Genomic DNA, 20,434 nt, shown 5'->3' with positions numbered 1-20,434 from the left:
TAATCCGGAATTTATGCTATGTGGAGCCTCTTTTTCTCCTGTTTCCTGCATCTCAATTACATGAGATCCAAGTGATCGCTGGAGGACGAATCCGGGGGACCGCCCAGGATTGGGGACCCTTCCAGGACTCGTTTGTCGTGGACCAAGAGCAGCTGTAACCTTACCGTACCTAACGGTGAAAGCTCGTATGACTCTCACCGCCAACGGCCTGTGAGTCCACCACGTCCGGTAAGGGCATTTTACATTATCTTTCTGCCTGGTCGAGCATTGGAAGAATCCATTGGGGATAGGAATAGATGTTATTTTGAGACTCACATCTATGTTCCCTGATTTCTCTACCTGATTTAATGAACTGTTTAATCCCCCAGGGACTTGCCATTTATCCCTACCCCATTTCACGTTATACATGTTTGTATTTGGATTGAGGGTTTTGGATTATTACTATTTTTATGATATACACATAATTCACATTGTTTATTACATATTGTTTATTACACATGATTTATTGCCAACAATGTCTTCTTTAAAACATTGGATCTTTTAATTGGTCCACTGCTTTTTGTCTTGTGAGGTCTAACAGGACCTAACATTTGAAATACATAAAGGTGTGCTAAATGGTATATGATATATGGTTGCTGATCGGCACACCACAGCGCTACACTTTTTTTCTTCTTTTCTATATTTATTTATATACGCTCAATTTATTGCTAAAATTAGTCTGAAATTTAAGACTGGGTGTAGTAAGATGTCCGCTGCCTTCTTCTGACTGCAGGTGTTCTGTCAGCTTAGCAAACCTGATAGCAGTGGAATGCATGCGCAGCTGACAGAGCGTCACTACCGTTACATTATACAATGGGTTCGCTGGTGTGTAATGTCAGAAAAGTAGTGCCACGCATAGCGTGGTGCTACGCATGCACAGTCAGTTCTTTGTGGGCGCAACATCACTTCTGTTACCTTAATCTGACGGGTTGCCGATTCTGACGGAACAAGCTTTGGCAATAAGCTTAGCTTCACACTGACTGCGGGTTATAAATCATGCGAGTACAGCTGAACTCGCACGATTTTATACCTGCATGTTAGTCCGCCTTCAGGAGCGATTTCAGAGATATCTTTACGGGTTTCTGCACAGATGTCTATTGAAATTGCCCCCGAAATTGCGAAAAGTAGTGCAGGAACTACTTTTGGGAATCTGTTCGGCGTCACACCGATTCGGGAGGTGTTATTGCTGGCAATAGCTGTCGATTTGGCATGCGATTTGACATGTCAAATCGCCCTGATGTGAACGTGGGCTATAACCTGGAAGCTGATTGGTTTCACTGCAGAATTGAGCCTGATTTTGCACTCTCCAGCTTTAATAAATGAACCTCATATTGAGAATAAAGCTAACATTTTATAGTTGTCAAAGAATGAAAGGAAATGATCCCATAGGGACAACTTTCTAAGGTGGAACTTCCTTTCTCTTTGCAGAGATTTCCTTTCACATTTTCAAATTATTGGAGATCTCAACACTTTATAGATGTCCTTCAAATACGCTTAAAAGAATCAAAAAGTAAAATAACCGTAGAAAAGAAGCTGGACTAAGTGTAGAATATCAGAACAGGTATATTGCTGATAAGTCATAAAGGATGGATAAACCAAACTTTGAAAAGCATAGCTGAATTAAAATATTTGGTGAATAAGAACTTCTAGTTCTACCTACCTGGCACCTGAAACACCTTCCCCCTGGCACCTTTCACTAGCAGCAACCGCCTCCGCCTGACACTCTACACACACAAGTTGTTCTTGTACAAGCTGTCTGCTCCAGCTTTGCAGGCGGCACGCAGGTCCCACGTGTTTCAGACGGAGGTAAACACAATAGCTAAAAAAGAAGAAATTAAAATGCTATAGTTAGATAAAAATGTAGTGTTTTTCCTGGCAAATCTGTGTAATTATGACATTAAGTGTGACATACTGTAACTAGTGAATGCAGAGTGCACATTACTAGATGACATGGGATGTCACAGATGTTTCCCCTTGACTATTAGCCTCACACACATTTCTTTGCAAGAGATGCTGGCAGCACAGCATAGAAAGACTTCTGCTGGCAAAGATGTACTGTAGATAAAAATCAAGAACTGAATAAAAAGAAACAAAATGGGCCAAGAACAGAACAATACCACCCACATTGTGAGCTGAAAGCCTGATACTTGCTTTGAAGGAAGAACATTGAAGCCTTTTAGATTGTCAAATTTTCCCTTTTTATGCAGATGATAAATCTCCCCTTGGGTGATCACTGTCTTTGTACTTCAATGCACCTGTTTTTCATCCCTTATAAACTTAAAAACATGTTTATTTGCTTGATCAATGTGTGTTTAATTCTTAATAGCATTTAAACTGCTGCAAATGAGAAGTTCACTATGGCGGTTTCTGAGTAGGAGCGGTGTCCAGCGGCCACAAGTTGGAGTTTTGCTGTCTGCCTCTGCACAGTTTCATGCTATCTAACCTACCTGTGTCGACAGAGTAGCAGTTTCATACTGGCTCTTAAACCATAGAGTCACTACCATTGTTCCAAGCGGAAAGGTTTCAGGGATTTTACTCCAAGTTCCAACTTTTTCACCATTCCAAAAGGGGCATCCTCCACCCCATCTTAAATCTGATAGCTTTAAATGTCTCCACTAGAAACCAAAAATTTCATGTAATCAACCAGGTCTTTCATAGCTTGCCTTCATCAATGAGACTTTCTAGGAAATCAAGGATACTTGCATGTCCCAATCTTTCCAGTGCAACAAAACTAATTCCATTTTACCGAGAACACACAACACTAGGCAAGGCTCAAGCCAGACTCTTTCTTCTCCAAAAAAAAGTGATGGTCTGCTTCCAAATTCAAACTCCACAATCCAGGCGTCGTCCAACTGTTTTTCTGCATGAGTCCTGGGCCTGATAATGGCCTCCCTTATATTCTATGTTTACTCCAGACCCCACAAACACAACATTTTGTGATTTGGGACAAATCTCTGGAAAAATTGACTTGCCAGCCACTGGAGACCAGGTTATCTCTGGCCTGATGGCTCAGGAGTAGGAAGTTTCTAACTACGAATGACAGCCTGCAGAGCTGGGGCAAAGTCCTAGATACTTTGTTGGTGTAGGGGACTTGGTGGCTAGAAAAAAAAAAATTCATTCCCAGATCAACAGTCTGAAGCTCAGGTCAGTTTGGTTTTCCTATAATACACAGGACACACTGACTGAAAGGTCATCCTATCAGGATTCAGGAACCAGAAGCATTGCTAGAGATAATGAGGTACAAAGGATTCTAGTCTGGGCAGAACTTCACTTTCCAGCCTTGTCTGTTTCACAAGCTCAGCATAAACAATCGGCAAGCATTCTCTCAGCAGACAAGGGTCTAGAACTGAGAGAATGGTCCCTATATCCAGAAGTCAGGGTCTGTGTCATAGATATGGGGTTCTGGACATGGATCGTCTGGCGTCCAGTTTCAACAATAAACTAAACAGGTTTGTCTCCAGGTGCAAAGTTACCCTGGTGGAAGCAGTGGATGTTCTAGTGGCTCCATCACTCTAGAGGTCAGAACAACCTGATCTATGACGTTTCCCTTCTAAAACACCTTTCTTCCCTTTTCCACAGGATTGAATTGTAGAGAATCCCAGAGCTCCTCATAGCTCCAAATTGGCCCAGGCAGATTTGGTATTCTGACCTGATCAAATCTCTGGCAGAGACCTTTTAAACTCAGAGGTCTTTCCGATTCTAAAATTCCCATGCTGTTAAAAGCTAGGAAGTCCACCTCCTGTAAGGTCTACCATCGAACATGGAAGGCTTACCTCACTTGGTGCAAGGAAATAAGCTGTAACTCCAGGAAATACTCAGTGGAAAGAATTCTGACCTTTTTGAAATCAGGCCTGGATCAACATTTGACCCAGAGTACCATTAGGGTACACACTTCAGCTCTTATTCCAAAAAACATTTGTGTCTCATTCTTTAGTTAAGTATTTTGTACTGGGAGCCTCACATATAGCTCAATTAATACAAGTATCTGTGACCCTGTGGAACTTCTGGTTGTATGTCTTGCAAAAACTGCACTTTGAACCTATCAGGAATATTGCCCTGTCCATTCTCTCAGGGTTGCATTTTGTCGTTGTCATCTCCTATGTGAGGCATGTATCTTAACTAGCAGTCATGTCCTGTAAGGAACCCTGTTTGGTTCTACACAAGAACAAGGTGGTATTAGGCTTTCAACCTATTCACTCTGTTCCTCTGCTGGGTAAGTGTCCCATTGATCAGAGAGTAACTAACTTTAGAATTGACCCGGAAAATTATAGATAAGCAACTCCTATCCTTATATTCTGTTATTCATAAACAGAATACTTTATATGTTGTCAGAGAGGGAAGATGGTATGAGCACTATGGCTGCCCGTATGATCATAGAAGCTAGAGTATGTGAAGTATGGGATTACAAAATAAGGAAAGCAGAATTTTAGCAGGGAAATATTAAAGAGTTAAAGTGAGAGAATGATATGCATGTGTTGTGTACAAATGGGAAAAATGTTAGAGATTTTAGAGAGATATTCATGTATGTGTGTGAATGCTGGAACCTTTAGTTCTACAACCCCTGGCAAAAATGATGGAATCACCAGTCCCTGAGGATGTTCCTTCAGTTGTTTATTGTTGTAGAAAAAAAGCAGATCACAGACATGGCCAAAAACTAAAGGCATTTCAAATGGCAACTTTCTGGCTTTAAGAAACACTAAAAGAAATCAAGAAAAATAATTGTGGTGGCCAGTAACAGTTAGATTTATAGAACAAGCACAGGGAATAAATTATGGAATCACTCAATTCTGAGGAAAAAATTATGGAATCACCCTGTAAATTTTCATTACAAACACTAACACCTGCATCAGATTAAATCTGCTTGTTAGTATGTAGGTAAAGAGGGTAAATCATCACGCAGTGTTGCACAAGATGTTGGTTGTTCACAGTCGGCTGTGTCTAAAACATGGACCAAATACAAACAACATGGGAAGGTGGTTAAAGGCAAGCATACTGGTAGACCAAGGAAGACATCAAAGCGTCAAGACAGAAAACTTAAAGCAATATGCCTTGAAAACAGAAAATGTACAACAAAACAAATGAGGAACAAATGGGAGGAAACTGGAGTCAACATCTGTGACCGAACTGTAAGAAAACGCCTAAAGGAAATGGGATTTACATACAGAAAAGCTAAAAGAAAGCCATCTCTAACACCTAAACACAAAAAAACAAGGTTACAATGGGCTAAGGAAAGGCAATCGTGGACTGTGGATGATTGGATGAAAGTCATATTCAGTGATGAATCTCGAGAGAAGGCTGGAGCCAGATTGATGAAGAGTACTGCTTATCACTAATTAAGTCAATGCCTCAGAGACTGCAAGCAGTTATAAAAGCCAGAGGTGGTGCAACAAAGTACTAGTGATGTGTTGGAGTGTTATTTTGTTTGTTTTTCATGATTCCATAATTTTTTCCTCAGAGTTGAGTGATTCCATAATTTATTCCCTGTGCTTGTTCTATAAATCTAACTGTTACTGACCACCACAATTATTTTTCTTGATTTCTTTTAGTGTTTCTTAAAGCCAGAAAGTTGCCATTTGAAATGCCTTTAGTTTTTGGCCATGTCTGTGATCTGCTTTTTTTCTACAACAATAAACTGAAGGAACATCCTCAGGGACTGGTGATTCCATAATTTTTGCCAGGGGTTGTATCTCTTGTGTGTATCATGTATGCAGATGTGACTCTCTCCTTTGCGCTCTCATGAGAGAATGTAGCTGGGATGAGAGATCGGTGATAAGCTGGAAGGACACCATGCCAATTTCAATTTTTTTAGACAAAACATTAATAACAAAATGTGCCGGGTTAATTAATCTAATAATTAACAATGTAATTGCAATTATTTTGAATCTGTTTCCCAAACATGTTAAAATGAAGCTTACATTTAACCGTGTATTACACAAATTGAATATCCTTTGATAGTGGAAACCATGCATTTAAAAAAGGGAAATTAAGTAAAATGTCCTCATTTAAGGAAATATATTTGTGGCTATATATTAGAATTAGGATGTGATATTGAGATTATCACTTGAGTATTCTGATATGAGTTTAACAATATTATTAATAAATATACCGTATATACTCGAGTATAAACCAAGTTTTTCAGCACATTTTTTTGTGCTGAAAGTGCCCCCCTCGGCTTATACTCGAGTCAATCACTTTTCTGCAGCAAAAAATGTCATTTTCCGAACCGACTTTGGGGCCCCGTATCTCGGGGCCCCTTAGTGCTAGGAACCCCAAATTTGGTGTGCAGACCCAGTTGAACTAGCACTACAACATATCCAAAGCCACTTGGTGCTAGGAACCCCAGCTTTGGATATATTGTGGTGCTAGTTCGACTGGGTTTACACACCAAATTTGGGGTGCCTAGCACTAAGTGCCCCGAGATACGGGGCCCCAAAGTCTGTCAACTGTGTCCATCTGCAGTAATGTCATTTCGGGACTGTTTGGGTCCAGAGACCCCAAATTTTGGCTGCAGCTAGGGGACATCTAGGAACCCTTAACTACCGAGTTTGAAGTTCGGGGGACCTATGGCTGCAAATGGGCACAGTGAGGCATGCAAATGGGCACAGTGAGGCTGCAAATGGGCATTGTTGACCCTCTTTTCCACTTACAGTAGCTGCACATTTCTTACCCTAGGCTTATACTCAAGTCAATACGTTTTCACAGTTTTTTTTGGTAAAATTAGGTGCCTCAGCTTATATTCGGGTTGACTTATACTCGAGTATATACGGTAGATATATTGTAACTGGTTTGGACAACCTTTGGTTGGAAATGAAATCCAGGTTATTGGGGAAATTTGTAAAATGGGATTAGTTTAGATTAAGATAACAATTTTGTAATTTTACATTTATAAAACAAACCCATATTGAGAGAAAAAAAATTGAAGGTGGAGTTGTTAATTGGAATATAGCTGCCATTAATATTTAACAAAGTTAAGATGGATGGGATACATAAGAAGTTTTTCTACAAACATGACAAACATAACAGACCCGTCAAGTCCACACACCCTGTTAGAATAGAGGCCACCTGCAGCCAGATGTTTTATAGTTTGTGATCTGGCTGAGAGCTTTCTGTTCTGTAATATACACATTGTTGGTCCTTTTGTTTTTATTTATTTTTATTTTTGAAATCCAAATCAGAATGTGTGGATTGTGAAATGATGTGCCCCTTTTCCTTGTAAGTGTAGTGGTATAAGCAGAAGAATACTTTGGATTTATGGACATCTCTGCATGACCACAGGGTACTGTTATCATTCATTATGTTATGACATCAGGAAAATAATGTCAGGTGGAAACTAAGGACTTGTGTTATCTAGGTAAAATTAACAGAGCAAGCAATGAGAAATTTATAATATTGCCAGGAAAAGGTTGTCTTTTTGAAACATAAAACTGAAGTTCTTATACAAACAGAATGATAGAAAACAAGCCATTGTAATATATTTTATGCAAACTGGACCCAGTAATGAAGGGTTCCCCCCGATATATCAGAGCTGTAGCTTTATGCAAAGGTGCTATTAGACAAGGTTACGCACATTATTTTGGTAAAATATTAAATTTTTAATGGTCCCACATTCTGTGTAGCAAATATACAGCTAAACTAAATGTTTGTCTAATGAAAGGTTCAAAATATGAATTTGTTGCATATATGTTGGAGGAGGCAGGAGACAAAGGAATACACACACTCCCTGAAGACCCAGATATTTATTTTTTTGGAGATTTGATTCCCTGTTTTATACTGAGTATGCAGTTTATCACCCAGAAGGATACTCTGTATTCAGAGTCACTGGATCCTTTTTTCCCCGGCTCAAGAAGCAGAGCTCCATGTTTTAGCAAAGCCTGTGATCTATAAAAAAAGAGTATATATTTATATAGATAGTCGAGATATAGAGAGCTTTTGGTTCCATTTGAAGGGCTAGAAGTTTGTTTTTACTTCGGCAGGTAAACCAATCAAGCATGCAAAGTTAATTTGATTGGCTGTTTTCAGCCTTCCAGGTTCTTGCTGAGGTAGCCATACTAACATTAAAATTCACACATGGAAGCAGACCAGGCGACTAAGGATGCTGCATTACAGCCCTGGACACTTGCTGGGTCTGTGCAACTCCACCCTAGTTCTGTCCCAGTATAGCTGGGGTTATTAATTCAACTTTACGGACCCCAGAACGAGAAGAACAAGTGGTCCACAGGGGGCAACTTCTTATGAAACAGGACTTTGGAAAAGGTGATCATTTATGTCTGCGAGACACTCTTTCCCCTCCAGCTTGACACATGGGCAGTGTCATCAGTCACAAGCAGTTATGGCTGCCTTAGTAAATGAGTGTAGGATAGAGCCAGGGTTTACCACAGTTGTTTTTTTAACATACCATTTCTTGTTTTACCTGTTACCAAAAGGTGTTACCAAAAGCTGAACATCCCTTCCAGAGATTACAAAAAGATATATCCAGATGCCCAAGTCAGGCCTTACGAGTATCTTACGAGTATGCATTTTGTTTGTATGGAGATGTTTTCTAGATGTCCAGTGGCAAATGCTACTGCAAAGGCCACTGTAAGAAGTGTTATCAGAAGTAGTTTGTAAGTACAGAGTGCCAGAAAGTACAGAGAGTAACAGGAAATAATTTTTATAGGAGAGTCCTTATTAGAAGTTTTGAGACTTTATTTTTAAACCCCCTACTGTCTACAATATAGCAGAAAAAGTAGAGTAAGAAACTAGAAAACTTTTGCCTGAATGTTTTCTTATATTTTATCAAGCCCCTAAGGGGATGTTGGACTCTCTCCCTATGAGATTTTGCTTGGGAGTGTGTTACTTGCTTATATTTTGTCTCAGCAGCTGACGTCCTCCATTTGGATCTCACAGAGAATGTTGCTGATCTTTTAAGGTTTTTGACAAACTCATATATGTGTTTTTTCCCCAATTCCAGATCCTAACAGTTTGGAAGGATCTAAAACTAAAGCCAGGTGACTTGTGGATTAAGAGACTTTTATATATAAGGAAATGTTTGGAGACTCGATACAGCATCTATTTTATGTACAGTTGTGCAAAACTTGAAGGAAAAGTCACCTGGATCCACACCAGACACTGCAAAAATGACCAATTTAAAGAAATCTCTGTTTGATTTGTTTCCCTCTTGCGATCACAGTCCAGGGTACTATTTATACTAATACTTTAATTGTAAGGGATATATATATATATATATATATATATATATATATATATATATATATATATATAGTGATTTGAAAAGTAGTTTGGCCATGTTGAAGTCATATTTGTCTTTTGTACGTCTTCCATTTTATGTAGAATTGTCTGTGTTTACATATGCTGATAAGTAAGCATGCCAACAATTAAGCTAGAAGGCCATTCTGGCCACAGGAGTGTACAGCCAGTACTCTGTAAATATGTCATATCAGTCATTTTTTTTTCACAATGAAAAGTAATTTTGTAATGAAAAGGCTGCTCAGCTATTATTTTCTCCACAATGGAGTTTTTGCCTCTTTGGCCAGGACTACCTCCACCTAAGCGTGTGGAGGTTCCGGGTTAAAGGTGATAGCAGGTATGGGTAGTAAACAAAATATTGATCAAAAGAGAGGAGACTGTAAAGGAAATGTTGTAAGTTCTGTATATACCGTATATACTCGAGTATAAGCCGAGTTTTTCAGCACATTTGTTTGTGCTGAAAGTGCCCCCCTCGGCTTATACTCAAGTCAATTACTTTTCTGCAGCAAAAAAATGTCATTTTCTGAACCGATTTTGGGGCACCGTGTCTTGGGGCCCCTTGGTGCTAGGAACCCCAAATTTGGTGTGCAAACCCAGTTGAACTAGCACTACAACATATCCACAGCTGGGGTTCCTAGCACCAAGTGGCCCCGAGATACGGGGCCCCAAAGTCAGTTTAGGAAATGTTATTCTCTGCTGCAGAAAAGTGCTTGACATTTTCTGAACCGAATTAGGGGCCCAGTATCTCAGGGCCACTTGGTTCTAGGAACCCCAGCTTTGAATATATTGTGGTGCTAGTTCCACTGGGTTTGCACACCAAATTTGGGGTGCCTAGCACTAAGTGGCCCCGAGATATGGGGCCCCAAAGTCGGTCAACTGTGTCCATCTGCAGCAATGTGTCCAGAGACCCCAAATTTTGGCTGCAGCTAGGGGACATCTAGGAACCCTTAACTACCAAGTTTGAAGTTCTGGGGACCTATGGCTGTAAATGGGCACAGTGAGGCATGCAAATGGGCATTGTTGACCCTCTTTTCCACTTAGAGTAGCTGCGCATTTCTTACCCTAGGCTTATACTCGAGTCAATAAGTTTTCCCAGTTTTTTTGTGGTAAAATTAGGTGCCTCGGGTTATATTCGGGCCGACTTATACTCGAGTATATACGGTAATTGTATTCTATTTTATATTTATTGCACACGGCACTAATAATGTTTTCATTACATGTTTGCATTCTTTCCAGTCCTGATTAGAATTAGCCTGCCTATGTTACGCCCCTTGTTACCATAAAAGTACAGTTGTAATATTAATGTGATACATACGTAATCATGTGTATAAAAACCTTCAATTGCGTCATAATAAGGCTGAACAGTTATTTGGAAAGATGTGTATCTTTTGTGTCTGTTCCCTACTGCAGTAGTTATTATTAATTTGGATCCACTAATCAATATGAGGATAGGACTTGCCTATCTATAAATTTTCAGGTCAGAATCAATAAGGGAAAAGAGTGTCAGAATGAAATAAACATTCATACACGCCAGAATAATACAAACCAGATTATGAAAGTTGCACAAAAATGGACTTTACAGAAATGTCTTTCTGCTGATTAAGTTGGTCTTAAAGGGGTTGTAAACTCTCGTGGTTTTTCACCTTACTGCATTCTGCAGTAAGGTGAAATACCTTCCGTAGTGCAGCTGCCCCCCAGAGCCCCCCTTTTCCTTACCTGAACCCGATTGTTCCATCGACGGGGACGAGCACAGCAGCTCCGGCTGCTGTCTCGGGTCCTCATTGGATAGATTGATAGCAGCGCAGCCAATGGCTCCCGCTGCTGTCAGTTAAATCTAGTGACACGGAGGGTGGGGCCGAGTCCTGCTGTCTGTGTCAATGGACGCAGCAGCAGGACTCTGGAGTGCGCCCGCATGAGGGTCCCCTTGGAATGTGGGTCTCCGAGGGGGCACTCGATGCATGGAGGAGCCAGGAGCTTCGCTAGGGGACACCAGAAGAGGAGGATCAGGCCACTCTGTGCAAAACCCTTGCACAGAGGAGGTAAGTATAACATGTTTGTTATTTAAAAAAAAATAAATAAATAACCTTTACAACCCCTGTAAGGTCCCTAATGTTGCCACTATACACTGCTCTTAAGTGGTTAAAGTGTTACTAAGCCTAGGACCCTGCATTCCCTATGTCTGGTCACCTACAGAACATGGAAATGCAATTATTTTAGTAAATAGAAACTGCTAAATACCTTTTCTCATCAGCAGTTAGAGCAGTCGTGTGACTTCTACAGTGTCCAGAGGAGCACTGGTTAAAGCTTGTAGGAGGAGTTTTCATTCTCCCCTGATTATCCTATGAGGCTGCAGGTCCCCTGATCCTCTGGACAGTGCTGATCCCATGCACTCTCCCAAGGAAAAAAAAGCTCTTTAGAAATACACGCCAAACTGCGCATGTGCAGCTTGCCCCCAAGCCTCTGTTCTATCAGCAAACAGATTGGGGACTGTGGAAGAAGGGGAGGGTCAGAGAAGATTACCCCTTAGGTTCCACAGTGAGTATAACAAGCATGCTTTACTGCATATACAGACTAATTTTTACTGTTGTGGATTTAGTAACACTTTAACCTCTTCAGCCACGGAAGATTTTATGCCCGTCCTGACCAGAACACTTTTTGCGATTCGACTCTGCGCCACTTAACAGACAATTGCACGGTCGTGCGACGTTGTACCCAAACAGAAATTGACGTCCTTTTTTTCCACAAATGGAGCTTTTTTTTTGGTGGTATTTGATCACCTCTGTGGTTTTTATTTTTTGCGCTATAAACAAAAAAAGCGAAAATTTTGAAAAAAACGCCTATTTTTTACGTTTTGCTATAATATTAAAAAATGATTTTTTTCCTCAGTTTAGGCCTTTATGTATTCTTCTACATAAAGGCCTAGTTTTATGACATTTAAAAATTTTTTTTTTTTATTAATAATGGAGATCTGCGATTTTTATCGGGATTGGGACATTATGGCGGACACATCGGACACTTTTGACACTATTTTGGGACCATTGTCATTTATACAGCGATCAGTGCTATAAAAATACACTGATTACTGTGTAAATGACACTGGCAGTAAAGGGGTTAACCACTAGGGGGCGATGAAGGGGTTAAGTGTGTCCTAAGAAGTGATTCTAACCGTGAGGGGGATTGGCTTCAAGTCACATGACACGGAGCGGTGATCTCTGTCATGACACAAGCCAGAACGGGGAAATGCCTTGTTTACATAGGCACTTCCCTGTTTTGAGGCTCTGTGACACGATCGCCGGGAGACCGGCAGACATTGAGTCCGCCGGTCATGCTGTACATGGCGGCGCACACGCGCCTGCTTTCCCCAGCTCTTAACGGGGACGTACAGGTACGCCCATTTGCCCACCGCTGCCATTGTGCCGACGTATATCGGCGTGCAGGGGTCGGCAAGTGGTTAACTATGTTGGCAAGGGAATCATGGTCTTCACTGGGACATACAGGATTAAAAATAAAAAGAAAAACTGCGCTGCAGAGCAAAAAAGGTCAAAGGTAAAAGCTGCACACAAAATACACCAATATCTGTGTATACCATGAAAAATAAAAAATAAATAAAGTGCGCTAATTATATGAAAATACACACATAGATGTGAATACATGTGGGTAGTAGTAAAAACCACAATCTACTGAGAGCAAGTAAATGACTCCATGAGTGGTAAAAATATATAAGTGCAAACAGGCGTTTCACTTGGACCAGCCCGGATCGGAGACAACATTCCTAACAGCTGCTGGGGAGATCTTCTCATTACATGGTCCCTGCAGAGGGCAAAAATCTGCATGCCTGATAGACCCTGCCAAGGAGGGGGTCCAACACGGAGGGTAAGAGTCCACCTTTATCACTTTCTCACTTATTGGAGTCACCGCCAGTGGATTTGCACCATCCTGCACATCTCTCTCCTTTGTCAATCCACTCATAGGGGGATTAGTTGCTGCTGAGCTGTATAGTGGATGGAAGCTTTTTTTCACTGATGAACTTTTTATATTTGAACCCATGGACTGAGTTTGTTTGATTTTCAGATTTTCACGCTATTAATATCATTGTATTTCACATGTACACATTTTTTGTTTCTTCTTTTTATTTGAGTTTTTATGTTTTGCACTTATATATTTTTACCACTCATGGAGTCATTTACTTGCTCTCAGTAGATTGTGGTTTTTACTACTACCCACATGTATTCACATCTATGTGTGTATTTTCATATAATTAGCGCACTTTATTTATGACATACAGGATTAACCTTCTTACTACCTTCTCTAAGGTGTTAATGGTCAGTTGTGCCTGTTGAGCGAGTCCCAACCTAGCCATGTTCACTTAGGTAATTGTGGCAGAATCCTGCCAGGAATAAGGGGGTGATTGCAGGGATGGTAGGTTGCCTGCTTCCCTCTGGAGTAGGCTATTGTTGCATCACTTCCATCACCATTGTCTGACAGCCAATCCTTTTCATGGATGCCAAGTGTAACAGTATGGGTAATCAGCCAAATGATCAGGCAGAGAGTAACTGTAACTTGAAGTTTACTAAATTGTTGCAAAGTTAGAATCAGTCATGCAAAACAGGGTCATAATGGCAAAGAGCATGCATACACTACAGAAAATTATAAAGTAGATTATAAAAGCTGCAAAATATGGACTCTTCCAAAAAAAAGTCTCTGTGGTACCATTGGGGTAACATGGCTGCATTACACACACTCTCTATAAGAAGCTATTGTAACAGTGAGTGTAGCTTAGAATCACTATGTCAGTAAAACAATTCAGATTAAGAACAGCTACTTGCACTTATCCTCATAAATACCACCCCTCTTAGTGCAGTCCAAGGTAACTCTAGCAACACAGGCAAACAGCTGGAGGAATCACAGGCACAAGGCCACCCCACTGCAGTTGCAGTATGCTGGCAGCAATCAGGCAGATGCTCCCCATAGTAGCTAGGTCTTCTGGAGAAGCTGCATGCTATAAGGCTGTGGCCCAGCTGCCTAATGGCCAGTTCTGACAAGCTTAGGCCTAACACCTGGATGCAGATTACTTGCCCAGCTATTTCTGCCTCACCAGGTGCGGCCTCTCTGAGCTGCTAAATGAGGAAAGCAAATAAACTTATCTTCCTTGGGTGTCTCCAGTAACCCAGGAAGTTGTTAAAGGGGCTGTACCTGCATGGTAAGTAAATGGGTACTCCGCTACACTAGTATGGGCTGTGTGGGTTTACATCTCTTCCACTTCTTCTGTTCAAAAGACTGACTCAGGTGGCTTAGACAGATTATTGTTCATGTTTATGGTCTTAAAGACTAGATTTCTATCAGTGTACTATACTAGGTCTGAATTCATCCTGGGATATTCAGCATTAGGCGGTTTGCAAGACTGCGACATGGCCTTCTGTTCAGACATTTTCTAAGTTTTACCAGGTGAATGTCCATGCCTTATCTGATGCCAGCTTTGGGTGGAAGGTCCTTCAGTTAGCTCTTTGAGCTGCAGGCTGCCCCCAGTATTTTTTTTGTAATGTAGGTATGCTAGTGTTTTATTACTGTTGGTCCCTCCTCAATTGGACTGCTTTTGGTTGTCTCAGAATAACTGAATCCAGTGTCTCCTAATGAATGAGAAAGAAAACAGGATTTTTGTAAGTAATATATAATCAATATCTTGGAGTTCATTAGGGACAAAGTCACTTGAGTCCTGGTGACAGATGCACACCGTTGGAGTCGGGAGTGCACCACTATGGTATTTGACCCTACGACTGCCTGCTGCGGATGAAACGCTGGTTGGTTCAGGAAGGCACTGAACCACTGGAGGACCAACACGGATCCCACTGGGCTAGAGCATAAGATTCCCCAGGGCGTGCAATCTAAGAGCCAGCAGGTGTTCACCAGAGCCTCTAGTGGTGAGGATGGACTGCGCTGAAACTGGCTCCAGGTCGTGGCCCCCAGGGTCTCCCAGCTCGCGCTCACGGTAGGCTAAAGGAGGATAGAGGGGAAACAGCAACCCAGGACAAGGGATAGTCAGGAGATAAGGCAAAGGTCGGGGCAACTAGGAGACAAGGATAGACAGAGAAAACGCCATAGGTCAGGGTAACAAGCAGATAGGGATAGTCAAAGAACAAGCCAAGATCGGTAACAGAGGGAGACGTAGAGCACATGGCAAGCAGGAGACAGGAAACCAAACACATAATATTGCTCGGCAAGGCAGGCTTGGAGTACATAGTGTTAAATAGTGGTTCCTGTTGAGACTAGGGTGGAGCCACACTGAGGAAAGATTACTTAACCATGCAGGTGTGAGAGTGCAGGCCCTAAGGCTGATACACAGACCAGGTAAGAAACAGACAGGGAATGAAAGTATTACTGCAGAGTCATGACACAAAGGTCCCACCACCTGTGTTTTTGAAATGAGGTTTATTGGATTAACAGAAAATGCGCAATATGCACCAAAACGAAATTAGATAGGTGCATAAATGTGGGAACCCCAACAGAAAAATCACATCAATATTTAGTAGAGCCTCCTTTAGCAGAAATAACAGCCTCTAGACCAGTGGTTCTCAACTCCTGTCCTCAGGACCCACTAACAGGCCAGGTTTGCAAGATAACTGAAATACATCACAGGTTATTTCATTTGCTGCTCAGTGATTGCAGTGTTCTAGTCTGCATCCCCCCAAGATAATACTTAAAATCTGGCCTGTTGGTGGGTCTTGAGGACTGGAGTTGAGAACCACTGCTCTAGACGCTTCCTATAGCTTGTAATGAGTGTCTGGATTCTGGATGAATGTATTTTGGGTCATTCCTCCTTACAAAACATCTCCAGTTCAGTTAGGTTTGATGGTTGCCGAGCATGGGTAGCCCGCTTCAAATCGCCCCACAGATGTTCAATGATAATCAGGTCTGGGGACTGGGATGGCCATTCCAGAACATTGTACTTGTTCCTCTGCATAAATGCCGAGTAGATTTTGAGCAGTGTTTTGGGTCATTGTCTTGTTGAAATATCCAGCCCCGGCGTAACTTCAACTTTGTGATTGATTCCTCAACATTATTCTCAAGAATCTGCTGATATTGAGTGGAATCCACGCGACCCTCAACTTTAACCAGATTCCCAATACCGGCACTGGCCACACAGCATGATGGAACGTCCACCAAATTTTACTGTGGGTAGCAAGTGTTTTTCCTGGAATGCTGTGTTCTTATGCCGCCATGCATAACGCCCCTTGTTATGACCAAATAACTCAATCTTTGCAAAAAATTGTAATTAAAAACCTTGCGCTGTGGAAATAACTTCTGATGACACACAGTGGGAGGGGCGAAACGCGTCAAGCTAAGGAGAATCTGTGAAGGCTGTATGGATGTCAAAGAGGCACTTTCTGCACGTTTTTAAGATTTTGATGTGTAATGATATTAAATCTTTTTAATAAAATCTCGCAGTATTACATTATATGTCCCCTTTCCTTCATCTGTCCAAAACTTTGCTACAACGGTCGTTCTCTGATCGTGTAAAGTGTGTAGGACCCTGACCATGTGGTGGAGGATAGGAGATTCCATTCCCTAAAGGCACGATACACCAACCTACTCGAACGGAAGACACCATCTTGATATACAGGCTTGCATACCACCATCATCTGGTGAGTGGGGACTCAGGAGGGGAGCACAGGAAGTCACCAGATATACATTCCAACGTGTCACTAACCCTGTATTTCACATCTGATGAACTTTATTGATTGCACTTTATCTGCATTATATTGGCACTGAGCAGTTTATTTTGTTATACATGCTATTATGTTACACATGTTGATGTTTGTACACATGCATATTAGTAGTTTTTAGGTGCAGCGCTGAGTTTAAAATTCTTTTGTAATTCAATCTTTGTTTTATCAGTCCACAGCACCTTATTCCAAAATGAAGCTGGCTTGTCCAAATATGCATTTGCATACCTCAAGTGACTCGTGGCGTGTGTGCAGAAAAGGCTTCTTTCGCATCTCTCCCATACAGCTTCTACCTGTGCAAAGTGCGCTGAATTGTTGAAGGATGCACAGTGACACCATCTGCAGCAAGTTGATGTTGTAGATCTTTGGAGGTGGTACGTGGACTGTTTTTGACCGCTCTCTCCATCCTTTGCCTCTGCCTCTCCAATATTTTATGTGGCCTGCCACTTCTGGCCTTAACAAGAACTATGCCTGTGGTCTTCCATATCCTCACTATGTTACTCACAGTGGACACTGACAACTTATATCTCTGTGATAACTTTTTGTAACCTTCCCCTAAACCATAATGTAGAACAATCTTTGTTTTCAGGTCATTTGAGAGTTGTTTTGAGGCCCCCATGTTACCACTCTTCAGAGGAGAGTCAAAGAGAACAACAACTTGCAATTGGCCACCTTAAATACCTTTTCTCATGATTGGATAAACCTGTCTATGACGTTCAAGGCTTAATGAGCTCACCAAACCAATTGTGTGTTCCAATTAATCAGTGCTAAGTAGTTACAGGTATTCAAATCAACAAAATGACAAGAGTGCCCAAATCTATGCACCGGTCTAATTTCGTTTTGATGCATATTGCGCATTTTCTGTTAATCCAATAAACCTCATTTCACTACTGAAATATTACTGTGTCCTTCAGTTATTTGATAGATCAAAATGAAATTGCTGATCCAAACACCCAAATATTTATAAATGACAATCATGGAAATTGTGAGGGGTTCCTAAACTTTTGCATACAACTGTATGCTCTTAAACCTCATAATTCTCTGTTTAGTAGGGGTTTTATACATTATGCCACTTTAGTGTGTGCTAATAATGATGTGATATACGAATAAAAATTTGTACAACTATCACAGGACCTACAAAATCTGTAGCACCATCCTTTTATTCTACTGTTGTACTTTCAAAAAAAGTACTTTCAGAAAATGTATGGTTGTGGGATTTTACAAGTTGTAAATGAAAAATTAAAAACAAGTGAAACATTGAAAAAATGGCCTTCTAAGAATAATAGTGGATCGCAGAGCCTGGCAGCAAAAAGGTTAACTGTACACTGGAGAAATCTAGCAGTCATATATTAGCCAGGCACGTGTTTGGCACTTGGTCAAGTGATGTACTGTCACTGATCAGTAGAAGGCACAGGTTGGTGTGGCCCAAAATTACTCTTTTTTTTTTCAATGTTTTAAGGCGGGGCGGTTACTTCTTTCCTGTCAGCTCTCGTTACCTTTCTTTCATGGTTTTATAATTCCCTTTATTAAAAAGTCATCCCTGGCAGGAAGATGAAACAATAAAGAGAGTAGGTGCTTTAACCTCCCCTGTGGCTGCCTAGCAGTGTTAGCTCATTAAGAGGACTCACTGTAACTAGCTGGAACAGCATAGCTGACCTCTCACACTTCACAAATACACTTGTTGGCATTTCTTACCACCAAAGAAACACTATTTGCTGCAGACTACTAAGCAGAAGGATAAAGGCTATTGGTCAGTAATTGGTCATTGTATACGTAATATAGTACAGCAACCTCAGACATGAAATGTGCAATTGTCTCAATCCAGAGCATTAAGGCTAGGTTCACACTTGAGCCAGTGGCGGTGCGTCCGTGAAGGGCACAGGAGTGCCGCCCCCTCTCTCCTGTCACCTCTCTCTCATGCATTGCATGAATCTATCTATGGTCGCCACTGCCGCCCCCTATTCAGGTGTCCGGCCCCTTGTCGGGCGCTGGGCACCTGAATTACAGCAGTGGGTTGTTTTTTGGAAGCGCCTGATTAGAGCTGCGGGCTGTAATAGGCTTCCTGATTAGAGCCATAGGCTCTAATAGGCTTCCAAAATGGTAAACAGCGGGCACAATGCTGTGCGTTCGCTGTTCAATCGCTTTCCTAAAACTGACCCTCTCAGCCAATCAGGTGCTCGGGTCTGGTTACCTGTCACCTGATTGGCTGAAACAACAGGTGCTGTGATTGGACGCCTGATAGAGAGGACCGGAGACATCGAAGAACGCCACCTTGACCCGATGCGAGACAGGTAAGTCCCGACTCCCGGGCGATGCACACTGACAGCATTTGATGGGGCACAGTAGCGGCAATTGATGTGCACACTGGCAGCAATTGATGGGGCACAGTAGCGGCAATTGTTGGGCACAGTGGCAGCAATTGATGGATACAGTTGCTGCGTTTGGCACAGTGGCAGCAATTTATGGGCACAGTAGCTGCGTTTGATGGGCACACTTACTGAAATTGATTTTGCAATTTTTTTTTTCTTTCAGTTTGTTTGCGCCACCCCAAACAATTTAGAGCACCAGCTGCCACTGCTTGAAACAGATCTGGCTAACGGCAGGGGTCTGGTGCGTTCCTGTTCTCTGTTTCAGGGATGAATCAGGCCTGAATTTGGACCCGAAACCGAGCCAAAGACGCACAGGACACCTGTGCAATTCACTCCACAGCCGCCCCAGAGATGTGTGAACTGGCTCCATTGGGAGCTGGTCACAATCTCCTGTCATGTGAATTAGATGCGGGGAAACCCACATCCAATTGGGACTAGTGTGAACCCAGCCTAAGTGTCATTTCTGTCTGCTGCTTCATTCCGCTATCTGCATGAATAGCTTCTGACAAGTTTTCCTGACATCAAGAGAAAAATGGTGACGGGGAGGCAGTTCCAGCTGATTGACAGCCTCAGCTATGTTCCTGAGTGCTGTGTGAAGGGCAGTGGCGGCTGGTGCTATATTTTTGGGGGGGGCAGCAAACAATCCAACTGCCGCCCGAGTCCACCCTTTTTTGAAGCCTATTAGAGCCTCTGGCTCTAATCACGTGCTTCTAACAAAAAAAAACCCCATTAGAATCCATGCGTTCGGCGCCCAGCATGTAGATTAGGGGGCCAGACACATGGATTAGGGGGGCTGCGCTCTGCATTATGGGTCACCGCTGGTAAAGGGGGTTGTGTCCCCCTCTCTCCAATCAGCTCTCTTCACTAAGCTCTGCAGCTCTCTTTTTCTGAACTCTCAGACAAGCTTATAAATTTAGTACTTTGAACAGCTGTAGAGAAGAGAATGATGCAGGTAAACAGATGCAACTTATGTAGGAGGATGTTTTTCATCTCTGTGTATCACCTAAGGCAAGTCACTTCCCTGGGTATATATAAGGGTTTACTTCAATGTAGAAAAAT

The 20,434-nt window shown here is 41.9% G+C and overlaps 1 protein-coding gene across 1 annotated transcript in view; it reads right to left on the bottom strand.

Annotated features, from left to right (window-relative positions):
* The window catches only part of LOC141141530 (somatomedin-B and thrombospondin type-1 domain-containing protein-like), a 109,947-nt gene that overhangs the window by 10,993 nt on the left and 78,520 nt on the right, over positions 1–20,434 (bottom strand). Inside the window, exon 4 of the mRNA XM_073629136.1 lies at positions 1,700–1,858. Coding sequence (XP_073485237.1) covers positions 1,700–1,858 — 159 coding nt within the window. The remainder of the gene's footprint in view (positions 1–1,699; positions 1,859–20,434) is intronic.

The sequence above is a fragment of the Aquarana catesbeiana genome, linkage group LG01 (genome assembly GCF_042186555.1).
Source record: "Aquarana catesbeiana isolate 2022-GZ linkage group LG01, ASM4218655v1, whole genome shotgun sequence".
Lineage (NCBI taxonomy): Eukaryota > Metazoa > Chordata > Amphibia > Anura > Ranidae > Aquarana > Aquarana catesbeiana.
Note: the sequence above shows the minus strand (reverse complement) of the source record. Positions and strands in the feature narration are given on the sequence as shown.